The sequence below is a fragment of the Hemibagrus wyckioides genome, linkage group LG11, assembly GCF_019097595.1.
Source record: "Hemibagrus wyckioides isolate EC202008001 linkage group LG11, SWU_Hwy_1.0, whole genome shotgun sequence".
In the NCBI taxonomy this organism is placed as follows: Eukaryota; Metazoa; Chordata; class Actinopteri; order Siluriformes; family Bagridae; genus Hemibagrus; species Hemibagrus wyckioides.
In genome coordinates this window covers 34251796-34271545 of record NC_080720.1, presented here as the reverse complement: position 1 = coordinate 34271545, position 19750 = coordinate 34251796, and the positions used below count along the sequence as shown (strand labels likewise).

Here is a 19750-nt window from a genome sequence, read left to right as displayed (position 1 = left end):
AAATGGATGTGTGTGTGTGAGAGACATCGTGGTGTTGAGTGTGTGTGTGTGTGTGTGAGAGAGAGACAGCGTGGTGTTGAGTGTGTGTGTGTGTGAGAGAGAGACAGCGTGGTGTTGAGTGTGTGTGTGTGTGTGTGAGAGAGAGACAGCGTGGTGTTGAGTGTGTGTGTGTGAGAGAGAGACAGCGTGGTGTTGAGTGTGTGTGTGTGTGAGAGAGAGAGACAGCGTGGTGTTGAGTGTGTGTGTGTGTGTGAGAGAGAGACAGCGTGGTGTTGAGTGTGTGTGTGTGTGAGGGAGAGAGAAACAGAGTGGTGTTGAGTGTGTGTGTGTGTGAGAGAGAGACAGCGTGGTGTTGAGTGTGTGTGTGTGTGTGTGTGTGTGAGAGAGAGACAGAGTGGTGTTGAGTGTGTGTGTGTGAGAGAGAGACAGAGTGGTGTTGAGTGTGTGTGTGTGTGAGAGAGAGACAGCGTGGTGTTGAGTGTGTGTGTGTGTGTGAGAGAGAGACAGCGTGGTGTTGAGTGTGTGTGTGTGTGTGAGAGAGAGAGACAGCGTGGTGTTGAGTGTGTGTGTGTGTGTGTGAGAGAGAGAGACAGCGTGGTGTTGAGTGTGTGTGTGTGTGTGAGAGAGAGACAGCGTGGTGTTGAGTGTGTGTTTGTGTGTGAGGGAGAGAGAAACAGAGTGGTGTTGAGTTTGTGTGTGTGTGTGTGTGAGAGAGAGACAGCGTGGTGTTGAGTGTGTGTGTGTGTGTGTGAGAGAGAGACAGCGTGGTGTTGAGTGTGTGTGTGTGTGAGAGAGAGAGACAGCGTGGTGTTGAGTGTGTGTGTGTGTGAGAGAGAGAGACAGCGTGGTGTTGAGTGTGTGTGTGTGTGTGAGAGAGAGACAGCGTGGTGTTGAGTGTGTGTGTGTGTGAGGGAGAGAGAAACAGAGTGGTGTTGAGTGTGTGTGTGTGTGAGAGAGAGACAGCGTGGTGTTGAGTGTGTGTGTGTGTGTGTGAGAGAGAGACAGAGTGGTGTTGAGTGTGTGTGTGTGAGAGAGAGACAGAGTGGTGTTGAGTGTGTGTGTGTGTGAGAGAGAGACAGCGTGGTGTTGAGTGTGTGTGTGTGTGTGAGAGAGAGACAGCGTGGTGTTGAGTGTGTGTGTGTGTGTGAGAGAGAGAGACAGCGTGGTGTTGAGTGTGTGTGTGTGTGTGTGAGAGAGAGAGACAGCGTGGTGTTGAGTGTGTGTGTGTGTGTGAGAGAGAGACAGCGTGGTGTTGAGTGTGTGTTTGTGTGTGAGGGAGAGAGAAACAGAGTGGTGTTGAGTTTGTGTGTGTGTGTGTGTGAGAGAGAGACAGCGTGGTGTTGAGTGTGTGTGTGTGTGTGTGAGAGAGAGAGACAGCGTGGTGTTGAGTTTGTGTGTGTGTGTGAGGGAGAGAGAAACAGAGTGGTGTTGAGTTTGTGTGTGTGTGTGTGTGTGTGTGGTGAACATGGTGTTCAGGCGCTGGATAGTTTGTGGTGGAGCGCTGGGTAAGAATGATTTTTAATAGATGATAATGTTGTGTGTTTTTTATTGGAATGTAAATGTGATTAATGCAAATTATTTAATTAGTCATTAATAACAGAATCATTAAATACTGTGACATTTAACGGTAACAAGTCCTGCAACAGTGTGTGTGTTGTGAGTGTTGTGTTGTGTTGTGTTGTGAGTGTTGTGTTGTGTTGTGTTGTGAGTGTTGTGTTGTGAGTGTTGTGTTGTGTTGTGTGTGTTGTGAGTGTTGTGTTGTGTTGTGAGTGTTGTGTTGTGTTGTGTTGTTGTGAGTGTTGTGTTGTAAGTGTTGTGTTGTGAGTGTTGTGAGTGTTGTGTTGTGAGTGTTGTGTTATGTTGTGTTGTGTTGTGTTGTGTTGTGAGTGTTGTGTTGTGAGTGTTGTGTTGTGAGTGTTGTGTTGTAAGTGTTGTGTTGTGAGTGTTGTGTTGTGAGTGTTGTGTTGTTGTGTTGTTGTGAGTGTTTTGTTGTTGTGAGTGTTGTGTTGTGAGTTGTGAGTGTTGTGTTGTTGTGAGTGTTGTGTTGTGTTGTGAGTGTTGTGTTGTGAGTGTTGTGTTGTGTTGAGTTGTTGTGAGTGTTGTGAGTGTTGTGTTGTGAGTGTTGTGTTGTGAGTGTTGTGTTGTTGTGAGTGTTGTATTGTTGTGAGTGTTGTGTTGTGAGTGTTGTGTTGTTGTGAGTGTTGTGAGTGTTGTGTTGTGAGTGTTGTGTTGTTGTGAGTGTTGTGTTGTGAGTGTTGTGTTGTGAGTGTTGTGTTGTGAGTGTTGTGTTGTTGTGAGTGTTGTGTTGTGTTGTTGTGAGTGTTGTGTTGTGAGTGTTGTGTTGTTGTGAGTGTTGTGTTGTGAGTGTTGTGTTGTGTTGTTGTTGTGAGTGTTGTGTTGTGAGTGTTGTGTTGTTGTGAGTGTTGTGTTGTGAGTGTTGTGTTGTGAGTGTTGTGTTGTTGTGAGTGTTGTGTTGTGAGTGTTGTGTTGTGTGTTGTGTTGTTGTGAGTGTTGTGTTGTGTTGTTGTGAGTGTTGTGTTGTGAGTGTTGTGAGTGTTGTGTTGTTGTGAGTGTTGTGTTGTGTTGTGTTGTTGTGAGTGTTGTGTTGTGAGTGTTGTGTTGTGTTGTGTTGTTGTGAGTGTTGTGTTGTTGTGAGTGTTGTGTTGTGAGTGTTGTGTTGTGTTGTGTTGTTGTGAGTGTTGTGTTGTGAGTGTTGTGTTGTTGTGAGTGTTGTGTTGTGAGTGTTGTGTTGTGTTGTTGTGAGTGTTGTGTTGTGAGTGTTGTGAGTGTTGTGTTGTTGTGAGTGTTGTGTTGTGAGTGTTGTGTTGTGAGTGTTGTGTTGTGAGTGTTGTGTTGTTGTGAGTGTTGTGTTGTGAGTGTTGTGTTGTTGTGAGTGTTGTGTTGTGAGTGTTGTGAGTGTTGTGTTGTTGTGAGTGTTGTGTTGTGAGTGTTGTGTTGTGAGTGTTGTGTTGTGAGTGTTGTGTTGTTGTGAGTGTTGTGAGTGTTGTGTTGTGAGTGTTGTGTTGTTGTGAGTGTTGTGTTGTGAGTGTTGTGTTGTGAGTGTTGTGTTGTGTTGTTGTGAGTGTTGTGTTGTTGTGAGTGTTGTGTTGTGAGTGTTGTGTTGTGAGTGTTGTGTTGTGTTGTTGTGAGTGTTGTGTTGTTGTGAGTGTTGTGTTGTGAGTGTTGTGTTGTGAGTGTTGTGTTGTGTTGTTGTGAGTGTTGTGTTGTTGTGAGTGTTGTGTTGTGAGTGTTGTGTTGTGAGTGTTGTGTTGTGTTGTTGTGAGTGTTGTGTTGTTGTGAGTGTTGTGTTGTTGTGAGTGTTGTGTTGTGAGTGTTGTGAGTGTTGTGTTGTGAGTGTTGTGTTGTGAGTGTTGTGTTGTGTGTTGTGTTGTTGTGAGTGTTGTGTTGTGTTGTTGTGAGTGTTGTGTTGTGAGTGTTGTGAGTGTTGTGTTGTTGTGAGTGTTGTGAGTGTTGTGTTGTGTTGTGAGTGTTGTATTGTTGTGAGTGTTGTGTTGTGAGTGTTGTGTTGTGAGTGTTGTGAGTGTTGTGTTGTGAGTGTTGTGTTGTTGTGAGTGTTGTGTTGTGAGTGTTGTGAGTGTTGTGAGTGTTGTGTTGTGAGTGTTGTGAGTGTTGTGAGTGTTGTGAGTGTTGTGTTGTGAGTGTTGTGTTGTTGTGAGTGTTGTGAGTGTTGTGTTGTGAGTGTTGTGTTGTTGTGAGTGTTGTGAGTGTTGTGTTGTTGTGAGTGTTGTGTTGTGAGTGTTGTGAGTGTTGTGTTGTTGTGAGTGTTGTGTTGTGAGTGTTGTGTTGTTGTGAGTGTTGTGTTGTGAGTGTTGTATTGTTGTGAGTGTTGTGTTGTGAGTGTTGTTGTGTTGTTGTGACTGTTGTGAGTGTTGTGTTGTGAGTGTTGTGTTGTTGTGAGTGTTGTGAGTGTTGTGTTGTGAGTGTTGTGAGTGTTGTGTTGTGAGTGTTGTGTCGTGAGTGTTGTGTTGTTGTGAGTGTTGTGTTGTGAGTGTTGTGTTGTTGTGAGTGTTGTGAGTGTTGTGTTGTGAGTGTTGTGTTGTTGTGAGTGTTGTGTTGTTGTGAGTGTTGTGTTGTGAGTGTTGTGTTGTTGTGAGTGTTGTGAGTGTTGTGAGTGTTGTGTTGTTGTGAGTGTTGTGTTGTGAGTGTTGTGTTGTTGTGAGTGTTGTGTTGTGAGTGTTGTGAGTGTTGTGTTGTTGTGAGTGTTGTGTTGTGAGTGTTGTGTTGTTGTGAGTGTTGTGTTGTGAGTGTTGTGTTGTTGTGAGTGTTGTGTTGTGAGTGTTGTATTGTTGTGAGTGTTGTGTTGTGAGTGTTGTTGTGTTGTTGTGACTGTTGTGAGTGTTGTGTTGTGAGTGTTGTGTTGTTGTGAGTGTTGTGAGTGTTGTGTTGTGAGTGTTGTGAGTGTTGTGTTGTGAGTGTTGTGTCGTGAGTGTTGTGTTGTTGTGAGTGTTGTGTTGTGAGTGTTGTGTTGTTGTGAGTGTTGTGAGTGTTGTGTTGTGAGTGTTGTGTTGTTGTGAGTGTTGTGTTGTTGTGAGTGTTGTGTTGTGAGTGTTGTGTTGTTGTGAGTGTTGTGAGTGTTGTGTTGTTGTGAGTGTTGTGTTGTGAGTGTTGTGTTGTTGTGAGTGTTGTGTTGTTGTGAGTGTTGTGTTGTGAGTGTTGTGGTGTGAGTGTTGTGTTGTGAGTGTTGTGTTGTTGTGAGTGTTGTGTTGTTGTGAGTGTTGTGTTGTTGTGAGTGTTGTGAGTGTTGTGTTGTGAGTGTTGTGTTGTTGTGAGTGTTGTGTTGTTGTGAGTGTTGTGTTGTTGTGAGTGTTGTGTTGTTGTGAGTGTTGTGTCGTGAGTGTTGTGTTGTTGTGAGTGTTGTGAGTGTTGTGTTGTTGTGTTGTTGTGAGTGTTGTGTTGTGAGTGTTGTGTTGTTGTGAGTGTTGTGTTGTTGTGAGTGTTGTGTTGTTGTGAGTGTTGTGTTGTTGTGAGTGTTGTGTTGTTGTGTTGTTGTGTTGTTGTGAGTCCTGACCTGTGCTCCTCTGTGGAGTTAATAGACAGTGATGTTTGTTAGTGTCAGTGTGAGATTCTGTTCCTCAGGTGCTGATTTGCTGATTTTGTGTTTCTGTAAAACCACATCCTGTAACTCACCACACAGACACACACACACACACACACACACACAGACACACACACACACACACACACACACAGACACAGACACACACACACACACACAGACACACACACACACACAGGAAATGAATAATATTCAGATTAATTTTGTGTATAATTTTCAGAGTGCACTCCAGATCACGCCCCTGTGTCCAGCACCCTGAAGCCCAAAACTCAGGACGGTGGAGTGAGAGTGAGTATCACACACTAACCTCAGAGTATCACACACTAACCCCAGAGTGAGTATCACACACTAACCTCAGAGTATCACACACTAACCTCAGAGTATCACACACTAACCTCAGAGTATCACACACTAACCCCAGAGTGAGTATCACACACTAACCTCAGAGTATCACACACCAACCCCAGAGTGAGTATCACACACTAACCCCAGAGTGAGTATCACACACTAACCTCAGAGTATCATACACTAACCTCAGAGTATCACACACTAACCCCAGAGTGAGTATCACACACTAACCCCAGAGTGAGTATCACACACTAACCCCAGAGTGAGTATCACACACTAACCCCAGAGTATCACACACTAACCCCAGAGTGAGTATCACACACTAACCCCAGAGTATCACACACTAACCCCAGAGTGAGTATCACACTCTTGTAACACAGCTGTTCTCACTGTCCTGCTGTAGTGTAGCAGTGTTTTATTTTTCAGGATATTGCTTTAACCATTACACAATACTTCATCAATATAGAAATCTCTCTCTCTCTCTCTCTCTCTCTCTCTCTCTCGTGTTCAGATGAAGATAAAGCGTCGTCTGCAGGGTGGAGCTCACAGGAAACTGAGTAACCCTCAGCTGAACGTAGTGGGACTGAGTCCTGCAGCACGGTGCAGTCTGTCTGTCTATCTGTATTTTTGTGTCTGTCTCTCTATCTGTTTATCTAGCTTGCTCTCTGCTTGTCTTTCTCTGCCTGTCTGTCTGTCTGTCTTTCTGTTTGTCTGTGTGCAGTAGTTTATTCTTCTCTGAGGTTGAAGCTCATGTGTGGTTCTGTGTGTGTGTGTGTGTGTATGTGTGTGTGTATCAGGTTTGGTTCTCGAGAATCTCTCTCAGTACCCCTGAGTGCAGCTGAAAGTCTGGACGTGAGTTCGGACTGTACCACTGTGATTCGGCCGGTGCACAGCTCCATCCTGGGAGAGAAGTACTGCTTTGAAGTGATAAACTCGGACAGTAACCACTGCTTCGGCTGCAGCTCTGCAGCCGAGAGAGATCGCTGGATCGAGAACCTGCGGCGCACTGCTCGGCCAAATAAGGTACGAATTTTGGATCAGAATGAGGTTCTTTCGGGGAAAATGAAACAAATCACAAGCTAACTCGTAATTTCTTGGAAATTAAAAAAATAATTAATTGTTGAAATTCATAAATTCTTTTCAATGGTTTAAATGTACATTTTAGTGTGTGGAGACACAGTGGGTGGAGTTACTCAGCACCTGTGGCTTACACACACTCACCTGAAGCGGTCCGAGCCTTAACACAGTATGACTGTGCTAACTCCACTTAACAATGCTTCACTGGTCACTTCAGTGGTCATGAGACTCTTTCCTTGCTGCTACACTACACAATAGTTTAAAGACAATTGTTATTCCTGAGGTTTTTGTTCCTCTATGTATTTATTCTCCTGTGTAGTTTCTGTACTGCTGTGTTGTTATGTAGTGCACCAAGGTCCTACCGTGTATCAGGCGAATAGACGCTGCAACCCACTTGACTTATTTTAATTTTTGGTTACTGGTTTAGGTTCTTTGATGAACATGTATGTGTTTGTTGTAAAAGTTCTGGTTCTCATGTAGGATAACTGTGAGCGCACGGAGAACTCCCTCAGCCTGTGGGTGAACGAAGCTAAAGGTCTCCCAGCAAAAAAACGCTACTACTGTGAGGTTTATCTCGACGGTACGCTGTTTGCTCGTACCAGTAGCCGTGCCGTGGGTAAAGCATCATCAAACCCTGTGAATGACGGAGGGTCAAGCACCGTGGGCGTGTCTTCTGGAGGAAGTGGAAGTGCAGGGGGGTGCCAGCTGTTTTGGGGCGAGCTTTTCGAGCTTGATAATCTGCCCCCTGTTACACAGATCACACTCCACCTGTTCCGTGATGATGACCCCAAAAAAAAGCGCCACTCGAAGGATGAGAGCATCTCTTACCCCTTGGGCAGCGTGGCTCTGTCTCTGGCAAACATTAAAGGACGAGTGTTTCAGGAGAAATGGTATCCCATCATTCCCTACAAGCCTCCAGGTACAGGTGGGGCAAAGGAGCAGCTTGGGCCACAGGCGAGTATCCGGGTGAAGGCCCGATTCCAGAACCTGCAGGTGCTGCCCATCGAGAGATATAAGGAGTTTGCGGAGTCTGTCACACGGGGGTATGTGGAGATGTGTAGCAACCTGGAGCCTCTGCTGAATGTCAGAGATAAAGAAGAGCTGGCTGGAGCACTTGTCCATGTCCTACAGAGCATCGGAAAGGCCAAGGTAGGTACCAAGGCTTGCTGAAATGTATGTGTGGTGCAGGATTAAAGTGTTTAAAGGGTTTTATTTAAAGTTAAATCACTGAGAAAAGAAAGAATACATTCATCATCAGAACAGCAGAAAGTAAGATTAAAGCCTGAGTAAAAACATGGAGAACAGACTGCTGTGGAGAACTCGAGAACCCTCAAAGGCTTGGATTTATATTAATCGATAGAGTAAGGACGAGGAAATTCAATTCGGTTTTAATTTCATAAACCTTTAAATAAAATCCTAAAGAGCGAGCCAAAGGGGACATTCGAGACAGAGAAACTTCCTGAGATGGAATAAGGAAAGAACTTTGAGAGGAACCTCGGTTTCTTCCCTTGTTCAGAAGAACAGAAATCTCTGACCAAATATAGAAGTTATAAAATAATAAACATGGGCAAGAAATCAGCAGAAAGAGGAAATATTAATGAGAACAAGAAACTCAAACAGGACAAACAGGGACAGACGGAGACAAAGGACTGAGTTTAAACATCACCGAAGTCTAATCAGAGACCAGCATTCTGCTGTCTGAATGATAGAGTATAATTATTGGTAGTAATTTTAGGTCTGTGATTTAGCTACAAAGGGACTCAAATATTTGCGGTTTCTTTTTCTCAGGATTTCCTGATCGAACTGGGTCGTGCTGAAGTCCAGCGCTCGGGCGAGAACGAAGCTCTAATCTTCAGAGAAAACACTTTGGCCACCAAAGCCATAGACGAGTACATGAAGCTGGTGGGGCAGAAATATCTCATCGATACCCTTGGTACAGAAAGTTCCAGATTAGTTTTATTAATCTGTTTATCTCCTCTACATGTTGTTTTTGTAGATAATGTTATTGCACCTTCTGCTGCTTGGACGAAATGCTTCTGTATTTCTTTGTGCTTTATTTTAGACTTTATTAATAGTAGAAGTGATTTGTGATTTTTGGCTGTACATTTAGCCCAGTGTTTGTGTATTTACACTGATATATGAGTGTATGAACACACACTTTTTCTTCTCTCACTATCTGGCTCTGCCCCACAACACACCAGTTTATAAACTGTGAAATCACTGTGTTTGTTTCTCACATGCTGTTGAACAGGAGATTTTATCGCTCGCCTGTATGCAACCTCAGAAAGCTGTGAAGTCGATCCGCAGAAATGTTCTGCCTCCGAGCTGCTGGTCAACCAGCGCCACCTGAAGGAAGCGTGTGGAGAAGTGGTGCGGCAGATCACCGAGACGCACAGGTCAGAACCGCAGTCTGGATTTTACTAAAGGAGATGTTTAGTGGTTTAGTTGTGTAGTAAAGTGAAGGCTATAACCTTCATTAGCCTCACAGCTCCAGTAAAGAGCTTAAAAAACTCATTTCTTTACTACAGCCTTTCTATGATGCAGTTCTGGGAGTGTGTGTGATTTGGTTTTGTGATGTGGTCTCGGTGTGATCCGTCTCCTGCAGCTCTTTTCCAGTGGAACTGAATGAAATTTTCTCCAGCTGGGTGTCTGATTGTGAGGAACGGGGACGAGCGGACATCGGATACCGCCTCATTTCAGCATCTTTGTTTCTCCGGTTCCTCTGTCCAGCCATCCTCAGTCCCTCTCTTTTCGGACTGACCCAACCGTACCCAGAACCCAACACGCTCCGTACTCTGACTCTCACAGCTAAGGTGCTGCAGAACCTCGCTAATTTCACCCCGTGAGTTACAGGAACTGTACAACACTCACAACGTCACTCACCCAACTCTGTGGAATGAACATGAAGTTAGCAGTCATTCAGACCGTCTCCCGTATTCCAACACGCGTTGTTCATTTTTCAGAATGTTTCAGAGAAATTGCAGTTAGTGTTGCATCACAGCACTCGTTAGCTTGTTAGCATTCCAGTTTGATATAATAGTTATATTCATGGGTTATAAAATAAGATATTTATTTCATAATTTCATAACTTATTTTAGGAATTTATATTACAGCCAAATATCCACACTAACAAACACGAGAACTCTGAGCATGCAAATTCCAGTTAGGCCGAATAAAAATGAGAGATCACATCTTAAAAAAATCAAACACAGATTGTAGTCCAGAGAAGAAAGTACTGACCAAAATGATCTAAGTGATTATGCTACATGACCACACACAAACTAAACACTGAATTTATGAAATGAAATAAAAATGTATAGTCAGCAGATGAGCTCGAGATCCAAAAAAGAGTTGAGGGTTCAGCTGTTCTTTCTGTTCATACTGTAGGTTTGGAGAGAAAGAAGAGTACATGCTGTTTATGAATGAGTTCCTGGAGGAACACTGGGATGATATGAGGACTTTCCTGCAGAAAGTATCAAACCCTGACAGTGAAATAGAGATGGCTCACTTTGATGGTTATGTGGATCTTCCTTTACGCCTTGCTGTGCTTCACGGCCTGCTGGTGGATATCATCTCCCCAATGAAACTGGTAATAAATTCATCAAAAAATATCAATTATAAATAAAAAAATACAAACTATAACTACAAAGTTACAGTTTTATTTATTATTATTTTAAGATAAATGATAAAAAAAAATTCTAAAGTTCTGCCACTAAAAGCAAAAACAGTTGATGGCTTCACCTTCACTCACAAGTCGTCGTGTGTTGTGCTGATGTGAATAAACATGTTTATTTTAATTATGCAGGAACCTGAAACTCTAAACAACTTTCTCTTTTTCTCAGGAAACTATAAACAACCTGCAGCCACTACCCTCCGTCCTTAACCAGATCACCGAGCACCTCGGCCCAGATGTTCCCCGGATTACCTGCAGCAGGTAACGGGAAAAGCCCTGAAACGGGAATGCTTAGTGGGAAAGGCTGAATAAACGGGAATGTTCAGCAGTGACATTGTGTTCAGGAGCGGGATTGGTGAGGATTTGGACTTGGACGGATTTGTTGTTGTAGTGAGCAGTTATGTTTGTTTTGTTCATTCAGGTATAGTGCTGAAACAGCCAAGCCCACATATGTTCCTCCCAAAGATCTCGACAAGTACAGTCCACTGAACACGTCCCTCCTGCAACTGCAACAAATAAACCCGATATCCACACAGGCCAAGGGCAAAAACCGCAAGCAGGTGACAAGGACACAGAGTGTCCCTGCCTCTGAGAGACACCACCGCCATCCTCTGAAGAGAACAACCAGCAACACTGAGTTGACTGAGACACCTGACATCCACCATGAGGAGAACCACATGAAGATCTCACCACCACAGCAAGTGAGGGTTTTATGAGGGCTCTTCAAAGCATCTAGTGATCTCTTTTTCCTCCAACCATCTGAGCTTCTTTAACCTCACTCTGGATGTGTTGTTCATATGATAGTGATGTACATTCCTTCCTGTGTGTGTGTGTGTGTGTGTGTGTGTGTGTGTGTGTGTGTGTAGATCTTGACTAATAAACCTGCACCTGCTCCTGTTCCCTGGATCAAAGAGCATGTTCAGGCCGAAACAAGCCTGCTGGAAAAGGTGTGTGTTCATGCTGAACATCATAATTATCATGGTCTCCAGGACTAAAGCCAGTTACCTTTTACATGCTCTCTAACACATCTGTCCCCAACACCTCTGTCTCTAACACATCTGTCCCCAACACCTCTGTCTCTAACACATCTGTCCCCAACACCTCTGTCTCTAACACCTCTGTCTCTAACACCTCTGTCTCTAACACATCTGTCCCCAACACCTCTGTCTCTAACACCTCTGTCTCTAACACCTCTGTCTCTAACACATCTGTCCCCAACACCTCTGTCTCTAACACATCTGTCCCCAACACCTCTGTCTCTAACACATCTGTCTCTAACACCTCTGTCTCTAACACATCTGTCCCCAACACCTCTGTCTCTAACACATCTGTCCCCAACACCTCTGTCTCTAACACATCTGTCCCCAACACCTCTGTCTCTAACACATCTGTCCCCAACACCTCTGTCTCTAACACCTCTGTCTCTAACACATCTGTCCCCAACACCTCTGTCTCTAACACCTCTGTCTCTAACACATCTGTCCCCAACACCTCTGTCTCTAACACATCTGTCCCCAACACCTCTGTCTCTAACACCTCTGTCTCTAACACATCTGTCCCCAACACCTCTGTCTCTAACACATCTGTCCCCAACACCTCTGTCTCTAACACCTCTGTCTCTAACACATCTGTCCCCAACACCTCTGTCTCTAACACCTCTGTCTCTAACACCTCTGTCTCTAACACATCTGTCCCCAACACCTCTGTCTCTAACACATCTGTCCCCAACACCTCTGTCTCTAACACATCTGTCCCCAACACCTCTGTCTCTAACACATCTGTCCCCAACACCTCTGTCTCTAACACCTCTGTCTCTAACACCTCTGTCCCCAACACCTCTGTCTCTAACACATCTGTCTGTACCACCTCTGTCTGTAACACATCCGTCCCTAACACCTCTGTCTCTAACACATCTGTCTTTACCACCTCTGTCTCTAACACATCTGTCTTTACCACCTCTGTCTCTAACACATCTGTCTTTACCACCTCTGTCTCTAACACTTCTGTCTCTAACACCTCTGTCTCTCACACCACTTCTGTCTCTAACACCACCTCTGTCTCTAACACCTCTGTCTCTCACACCACCTCTGTCTTTCACACCTCTGTCTCTCACACCACCTCTGTCTTTCACACCTCTGTCTCTCACACCTCTGTCTCTAACACCACCTCTGTCTCTAACACCTCTGTCTCTCACACCACCTCTGTCTCTCACACCACCTCTGTCACTAGCATATCTGTCTCTAACGCCACCTCTGTGTCTAACACCACCTCTGTCGGTAACACCACATCTGTCCCTCACACCTCTGTCTCTAACACCTCTAACAACTCTGTCTCTAAACCGCTGTCTCTAACACCACCTCTGTGTCTAACAACACCTCTGTCTCTCACACCTCTTGTCTCTCACACCTCTATTTCTAACACCACATCTGTCCCTAACACCTCTATCTCTAACACCACATCTGTCCCTAACACCTCTATCTCTAACACCACATCTGTCCCTAACACCTCTATCTCTAACACCACCTCTGTCCCTAACACCTCTGTCTCTCACACCTCTTGTCTCTCACACCTCTGTCTCTAACACCACCTCTGTCCATAACACCTCTGTCCCTAACACCTCTGTCTCTCACACCTCTGTCTCTAACACCACCTCTGTGTCTAATACCACCCCTGTCTCTAACACCACATCTGTCCCTAAAACCAACTCTGTGTCTAACACTACCCCTGTGTCTAACACCTCTGTCTCTAACACATCTGTCCCTAACACCTCTGTCTCTAACACCACCTTTGTCTCTAACACCACATCTGTCCCTAACACCTGTGTCTCTCACACCTCTGTCTCTAACACTTCTGTCTCTCACACATCTGTCTCTAACACCACCTCTGTCTCTAACAACTCTGTCTCTCACACCTCTGTCTCTCACACCTCTGCCTCTAACACTACCTCTGCCCCTAACACCTCTGTCTCTAACACATCTGTCCCTAACACCTCTGTCACTCATACTTTTGTCTCTCATACCTCTGTCTCTAACACATCTGTCCCTAACACCCCTGTCACTCATACTTTTGTCTCTAACACCTCTGGGTCTAACACCTCTGTCTCTAACACCTCTGTCTCTAACACCTCTGTCCATAACACCTCTGTCTCTCACACCTCTGTCTCTAACACATCTGTCCCTAACACCCCTGTCACTCATACTTTTGTCTCTAACACCTCTGGGTCTAACACCTCTGTCTCTAACACCTCTGTCTCTAACACCTCTGTCCATAACACCTCTGTCTCTCACACCTCTGTCTCTAACACATCTGTCTCTCTCACCTCTGTCTCTAACACCTCTGTCTCTCTCACCTCTGTCTCTAACACCTCTGTCTCTAACACCTCTGTCTCTCTCACCTCTGTCCATAACACCTCTGTCCATAACACCTCTGTCTCTCACACCTCTGTCTCTAACACCTCTGTCTCTAACACCTCTGTCTCTCTCACCTCTGTCTCTAACACCTCTGTCTCTCACACCTCTGTCTCTAACACCTCTGTCTCTAACACCTCTGTCTCTCTCACCTCTGTCTCTAACACATCTGTCTCTCTCACCTCTGTCTCTAACACCTCTGTCTCTCTCACCTCTGTCTCTAACACCTCTGTCCATAACACCTCTGTCTCTCACACCTCTGTCTCTAACACCTCTGTCTCTAACACCTCTGTCTCTCTCACCTCTGTCTCTAACACCTCTGTCTCTCTCACCTCTGTCTCTAACACCTCTGTCTCTAACACCTCTGTCTCTCACACCTCTGTCTCTAACACCTCTGTCTCTCACACCTCTTGTCTCTCACACCTCTGTCTCTAACACCTGTGTCTCTAACACATCTGTCTCTAACACCTCTGTCACTCACACTTTTGTCTCTAACACCTCTGTCTCTAACACCACCTCTGTGTTTAACACATCTGTTCCTTACACCTCTGTCTCTAACACCACCTCTGTCTCTCATACCTCTTGTCTCTCACACCTCTGCCTCTAGCACCTCTGTGTCTAACACCCCTGTCTCTAACACATCTGTCACTACCACCTGTCTCTAACACCTCTGTCTCTAACACCACCTCTGTGTCTAATACCACCCCTGTCTCTAACAACTCTGTCTCTCACACCTCTGTCTCTCACACATCTGTCTCTAACACTACCTCTGCCCCTAACACCTCTGTGTCTAACACCCCTGTCTCTAACACCCCTGTCTCTAACACCACCTCTGTCTCTAAACCTCTGTCTCTAACACCACCTCTGTCTCTAAACCTCTGTCTCTAACATTACATATTTCATGTGACAGCCAGTGTTTTGTTAAGTGTGTGTGTGTGTGTTTCCCAGTATTCTCTGGAGTTGTGTGAGCTGCGTTTGGGGGTGGATCAGGTGACAGACCGTGAGCTGGAGATGGCGAAGCGGTTGGAGGATTTCATCGCTGCGAGTCAGGAGCAGCAGACGCAGCTGCAGGCTGAACTGCAGGAACTGCGCAGTGTGTTAGCTCTGAGAGAGGAGCAACTCGCTAGTGCCACCTTCAGGTAACACTCTCTCTTACACTCACAGTGTGTGTTTGTGTGTCAGTTAAGTTAAGTTTAATTGTGATGTTATTAAAATACAAAAATGGAGCGTCACAAAAATGTTGCCTACAGCATCACTATATGTCACCTGTTCTAAACATTAGTGTGTATTATATGCGGTTTTGTCTGTGTGCAGACTGGGTGTGATTGAGGAGGAGCGTGAGGAAGATGAGAGGAAACTGAGTGTCGCTCTGGTAGCAGCGGAACGTATGAATGTGTTGGTGAGTGGATGAAGCTTATTATTATTATTATTATTATTATTGTTGTTGTTGTTATTTATTGCTGTTATTGGCATATGGTTTTATTATTCTGTGTGTGTGTGTGTGTGTGTGTTTTCAGGAGGAGCAGTTTGCTCGTCTGTTACAGGACATGCAGCAGCTAAATACAGTGCAGGGTGACGACCTGAGCGCATCACACATCAGTGAGACACCTAGTCAGTGAGACAGTGTGTATGATGTCATAACATGTGGTTAAGGGTTTTTTACCCATAATCCTTTACATTTAGTTTTTGCTTCTGTGATGTTACGCTGTGAAGTAGTGTTAGAGTGTTAGTGTTAGTGATGGTTCATGATGTGATGTGATGTGTTCATGGTTGTGTGGCACTCTTACACTTACAAACAAATATAAAGTTGTGTGAATAAAATGTCAGAGAGATAGAGAAAGAGAGTGAGAGGGTGTGAGAGAGAGAGAGTGTGAGAGAGAGTGAGAGAGAAAGAGAGAGTGTGTGTATGTGTGTATGTGTGTCAGTGTGTGTGTGCGTATGTGTGTGTGTGTGCGTATGTGTGTGTGTGTGTGTGTGTGTGTGTGCGTATGTGCGTGTGTGTGCGTATGTGTGTGTGTGCGTGTGTGTGTGCGTGTGTGTGTGTGCGTATGTGTGTGCGTGTGTGTGTGTGTGCGTGCGTGTGTGCGTGTGTGTGTGTGTGTGTGCGTGTGTGTGTGTGTGCGTATGTGCGTGTGCGTGTGTGTGTGTGTGTGTGCGTATGTGTGTGCGTGTGTGTGTGCGTGTGTGTGTATGTGTGTGCGTGTGTGCGTGTGTATGTGTGTGTGTGTGCGTGTGTGCGTGTGTGTGTGTGTGCGTGTGTGTGTATGTGTGTGCGTGTGTGCGTGTGTATGTGTGTGTGTGTGCGTGTGCGTGTGTGTGTGTGCGTGTGTATGTGTGTGTGTGTGCGTATGTGTGTGCGTGTGTGTGTGCGTGTGTGTGTGTGCGTGTGTGTGTGTGTGTGTGTGTGTGAGAGAGAGTAAATTCACCAATGAAACATTTTTTTCTGAACAGTTCTGTTATGTTTTTGGTTCCTCCAGCGTTTAATCTGCAGTGTTCTGAGAAGTTTTTTTTAATGTAATGTTTATAAAATCACTGTAATGTTAACGCTGAGGCTTTACATATATCCCTCGTTTTTTTAATGTCATTTCTTGTGTGCACAAAGCTGAAGTTTTTACAGACCGATGCTGCAGCTCCACTTCACCGTCTCCATGACGATCTCAGAGTTGATCCTGATTGGCTGTTGCTCTGCTGACAACCACCTTTTTTTCTTTTTTAAATGATCACATTTTAAATTCTGTTTTCGCTAATAAAATTCCTATATTTTGACTCCATTTGTGATTATGTGACAGTACATTTATACAGCATGTAATCTTTGGAATCCTATAAAATGATCCTAATTCTAATCATATCTGGTGATATGTGACTGAAAACATCCTGTTTATGCACCCCTCACTTGCAGAATGAATGATGAAGTCAAAAAAAGTCAAAAGTCAAAGAAGCTTTATTGTCACTTCAACCATATATATCAGATGCAGTACAGTGAAGTGAAACAACGTTCCTCCTGGACCAGAGGTGCTACACAGAACACAGACAAAGTACAGAGACGCAGACAAACATAGAGATAAAAAATTAAACTATAATTTAAAAATTAAAATTAAACTAAAAAATAAACTATACTTAAGGTGCAGTCTTTAAGAACTAGACATACAACAGAAGTGCACAGGAAGACAAGACAAGACAAGACAAGACAAGACAGTGCAGACAAACAACATATAGACCGACTTTGTGCAATGAACAAGACAATGTGCAAAGAACAGTGTATACAGTGATACAGATATTAAAGTGACACGTAAACAGGATTAATATAAATATATATAAATGTAAAGTGACGTGTGCATGCAAACAGGACAATTTAGTGTGTGTGTGTGTGTGTGTGTCTGACTATGTCCAGCACAGTTCAGTTCTTTTTTTGTGTGTGGGTGTTATGTATGTGTGTGTGTGTGTGTGTGTCCGCGTCCAGCACAGTTCAGTTCTCCTCTGAGATCAGATCTTGGTTGTACACGTGTGTGCGTGTGTGTGTGTCCAGTTCAGCTCAGTTCTCTGTTGAGATACCTGATTGCCTGAGGGAAGGGTGAAGAGTGTGTGTGAGGGGTGTGTGGGGTGTGTAAGAGTGTGTGTGAGGGGTGTGTGGGGTGTGTAAGAGTGTGTGTGAGGGGTGTGTGGGGTGTGTAAGAGTGTGTGTGAGGGGTGTGTGGGGTGTGTAAGAGAGTGTGTGAGGGGTGTGAGGGGTGTGTGGGGTGTGTAAGAGTGTGTGTGTGGGGTGTGTAAGAGTGTGTGTGAGGGGTGTGTGGGGTGTGTAAGAGTGTGTGTGAGGGGTGTGTAAGAGTGTGTGTGTGGGGTGTGTAAGAGTTTGTGTGTGGGGTGTGTGTGGTGTGTAAGAGTGTGTGTGAGGGGTGTGTGGGGTGTGTAAGAGTGTGTGTGAGGTGTGTAAGAGTGTGCGTGAGGGGTGTAAGAGTGTGTGTGTGGGGTGTGTGTGGTGTGTAAGAGTGTGTGTGAGGGGTGTGTGAGGGGTGTGTGTCTGTCCTCACTGTCCCCTGAAGGGTCTTGTGATCTGAGACGGTCCAGTTCCCAAACCAGGCAGTGATGCAGCTGCTCAGGACGCTCTCCATGGTCCCTCTGTAGAAGGTGGTCAGGATGGGGGGAGGGAGATGGGCTTTCCTCAGCCTCCTCAGGAAGTAGAGGTGCTGCTGGGCTTTCTTGGTGATGGAGCTGGTGTTGAGTGACCAGGTGAGGTCCTCCACCAGGTGAACACCAAGGAATTTGATGTTCAGTGGAGAATGGTCACTCTGTGCTCTCCTGAAGTCAACAACCATCTCTTTAGTCTTGTCGACGTTCAGAGACAGGTGATTGACTTTACACCAGGCTGTTAGATGTTGCACCTCCTCTCTGTATGCTGACTCGTCGTTCTTACTGATGAGACCCACCACGGTCGTGTCATCGGAGAACTTGACGATGTGGTTGGATCTGTTCATTGCTGCACAGTCGTGAGTCAGCAGAGTGAACAGCAGTGGACTGAGCACACAGCCCTGAGGAGCTCCAGTGCTCAGTGTGGTGGTGCTGGAGATACTGTTCCTGATCCGGACTGACTGAGGTCTCCCAGTCAGGAAATCCAGGATCCAATTGCAGAGGGAGGTGTTGATGCCCAGCAGAGTCAGCTTCTCCATCAGGTGCTGAGGAATGATCGTACTGAATGCTGAACTGAAGTCAATGAACAGCATTCGTAGGTAAGTGTCTTTATTGTCCAGGTGTGTGAGGGCCAGATGGAGGGTTGTGCTGATGGCATCGTCTGTGGAGCGATTTGGACGTTACGCAAACTGCATGGGGTCGAGTGAAGGTGGCAGCAAGTTCTTGATGAATACATGTTTGTTGATTTATATTTTAAAGGAAAATTAGCACATCAATAACACTTTTGTTGTAGACAAAAATAGTTGTAGATATTATTTGTCTTGGCATTCGCTAATCTGTTGTACAGTATTGTTTCACTCATTGTCAGTGTTTTAACATGATATGATTTAGTATTGTCCTGTTTTCACCCATCGACATAGCATCACAAAAATACCCAGCATGCAGTGCGCCAGTGTGTAATTCACCCTCTGGGAATCCTCACTGTGTTTAATCAGAGTGGACTTCTAGCTCTGTTTACATGCACAGGTAATACTGTGCTGCAAGAGTCTTCTTCTTTGTGCTTTTCCCTTCAGGGGTCTCCACAGTGAATCATCTCTCTCCACCTATCCCTATCTTCTGCATCCTCAACACTTACACCCACTAGCGTCATATCCTCATTTATTACATCCATATCCCTCCTCTTTGTCCTTCCTCTTTTCCTCCTGCCTGGCAGCTCCATGTCCAACATTCTCCTACCAATATACTCACTCTCCCTCCTCTGGACATGTCCAAACCATCTTAACCTGTCCTCTCTAACTTTGTCCCCCAAACATCCAACATGAGCTGCCCCTCTGATGTACTTGTTCCTAATCCTGTCCAACCGTGTCCCTCCCAAAGAGAACCTCAACATCGTCAGCTCTGCTACCTCCAGCTCTGACTCCTGTTTCTTCCTCAGTGACACTGTCTCTAAACCATACAGCATGGCCGGTCTCACCACTGTCCTGTACACCTTCCCCTTGATTCTCGCTGAAATTTTTCTATCACAACTGTGCTGCAAGAGTAGTGCACCTTATTTACAGGAATCCACTCTCAGGTATCCACACAACAGGTATAATGGGTGTGGTGTGCAGTGAACCAGAGTGTCATTTGTAATGAGTGTAAAACGGTCAAAACTGTTGAAGAGGATGAGAACACACCAGTGATAAATGATGGCTAGTTAAGAGTGTACCTGTGCGGTCAACTTTGTCATGAACTAATCAGTAACACTTCTCCCTCCTCCAATGAAAAGGAATAATTCTGCCCATGTGGGAGTCAGTGAGTGTTTGTTCCAGTTCCATTTTTGGACACTAGGTGTAATAAAAACTCTATGATACTCAGTGTTGAAAGTATGAACTGTCCTGCAATTGCAGAACATCAGGAAATTCAAGCAAACTGTCTTATATCTGTCAAATAACTACAGTTTTATACCAAAAGAGGTCGTTAATATTTCAGTGGAATTCAGAATGTATGGAGTTGTGTATCAAGATTTGAAGATTAATATTTGGTTTAGATTTTTAATATGAA

At 44.9% G+C, this 19750-nt stretch overlaps 1 protein-coding gene across 2 annotated transcripts in view; it reads left to right on the top strand.

Moving 5' to 3' along the window:
• rasal3 (RAS protein activator like 3) overlaps positions 1 to 16353 on the top strand; it is a 21477-nt gene extending 5124 nt beyond the window's left edge. The window contains exons 1-15 of one of the 2 annotated variants that reach the window (XM_058402648.1): positions 1188 to 1505; positions 5298 to 5365; positions 5937 to 6025; positions 6223 to 6448; positions 6983 to 7651; positions 8291 to 8435; positions 8754 to 8898; positions 9108 to 9344; positions 9890 to 10091; positions 10345 to 10436; positions 10597 to 10876; positions 11042 to 11122; positions 14531 to 14721; positions 14897 to 14981; positions 15100 to 16353. In XM_058402648.1, the coding sequence (XP_058258631.1) occupies positions 1466 to 1505; positions 5298 to 5365; positions 5937 to 6025; positions 6223 to 6448; positions 6983 to 7651; positions 8291 to 8435; positions 8754 to 8898; positions 9108 to 9344; positions 9890 to 10091; positions 10345 to 10436; positions 10597 to 10876; positions 11042 to 11122; positions 14531 to 14721; positions 14897 to 14981; positions 15100 to 15201 (2652 nt within the window). In that variant the 5' untranslated portion in view covers positions 1188 to 1465 and the 3' untranslated portion in view covers positions 15202 to 16353. Of the gene's footprint in view, positions 1 to 1187; positions 1506 to 5297; positions 5366 to 5936; positions 6026 to 6222; positions 6449 to 6982; positions 7652 to 8290; positions 8436 to 8753; positions 8899 to 9107; positions 9345 to 9889; positions 10092 to 10344; positions 10437 to 10596; positions 10877 to 11041; positions 11123 to 14530; positions 14722 to 14896; positions 14982 to 15099 lie in introns of those variants that run through there. The other variant, XM_058402647.1, reaches the window with a different exon arrangement.
• Positions 16354 to 19750: the final 3397 nt, after the last annotated feature.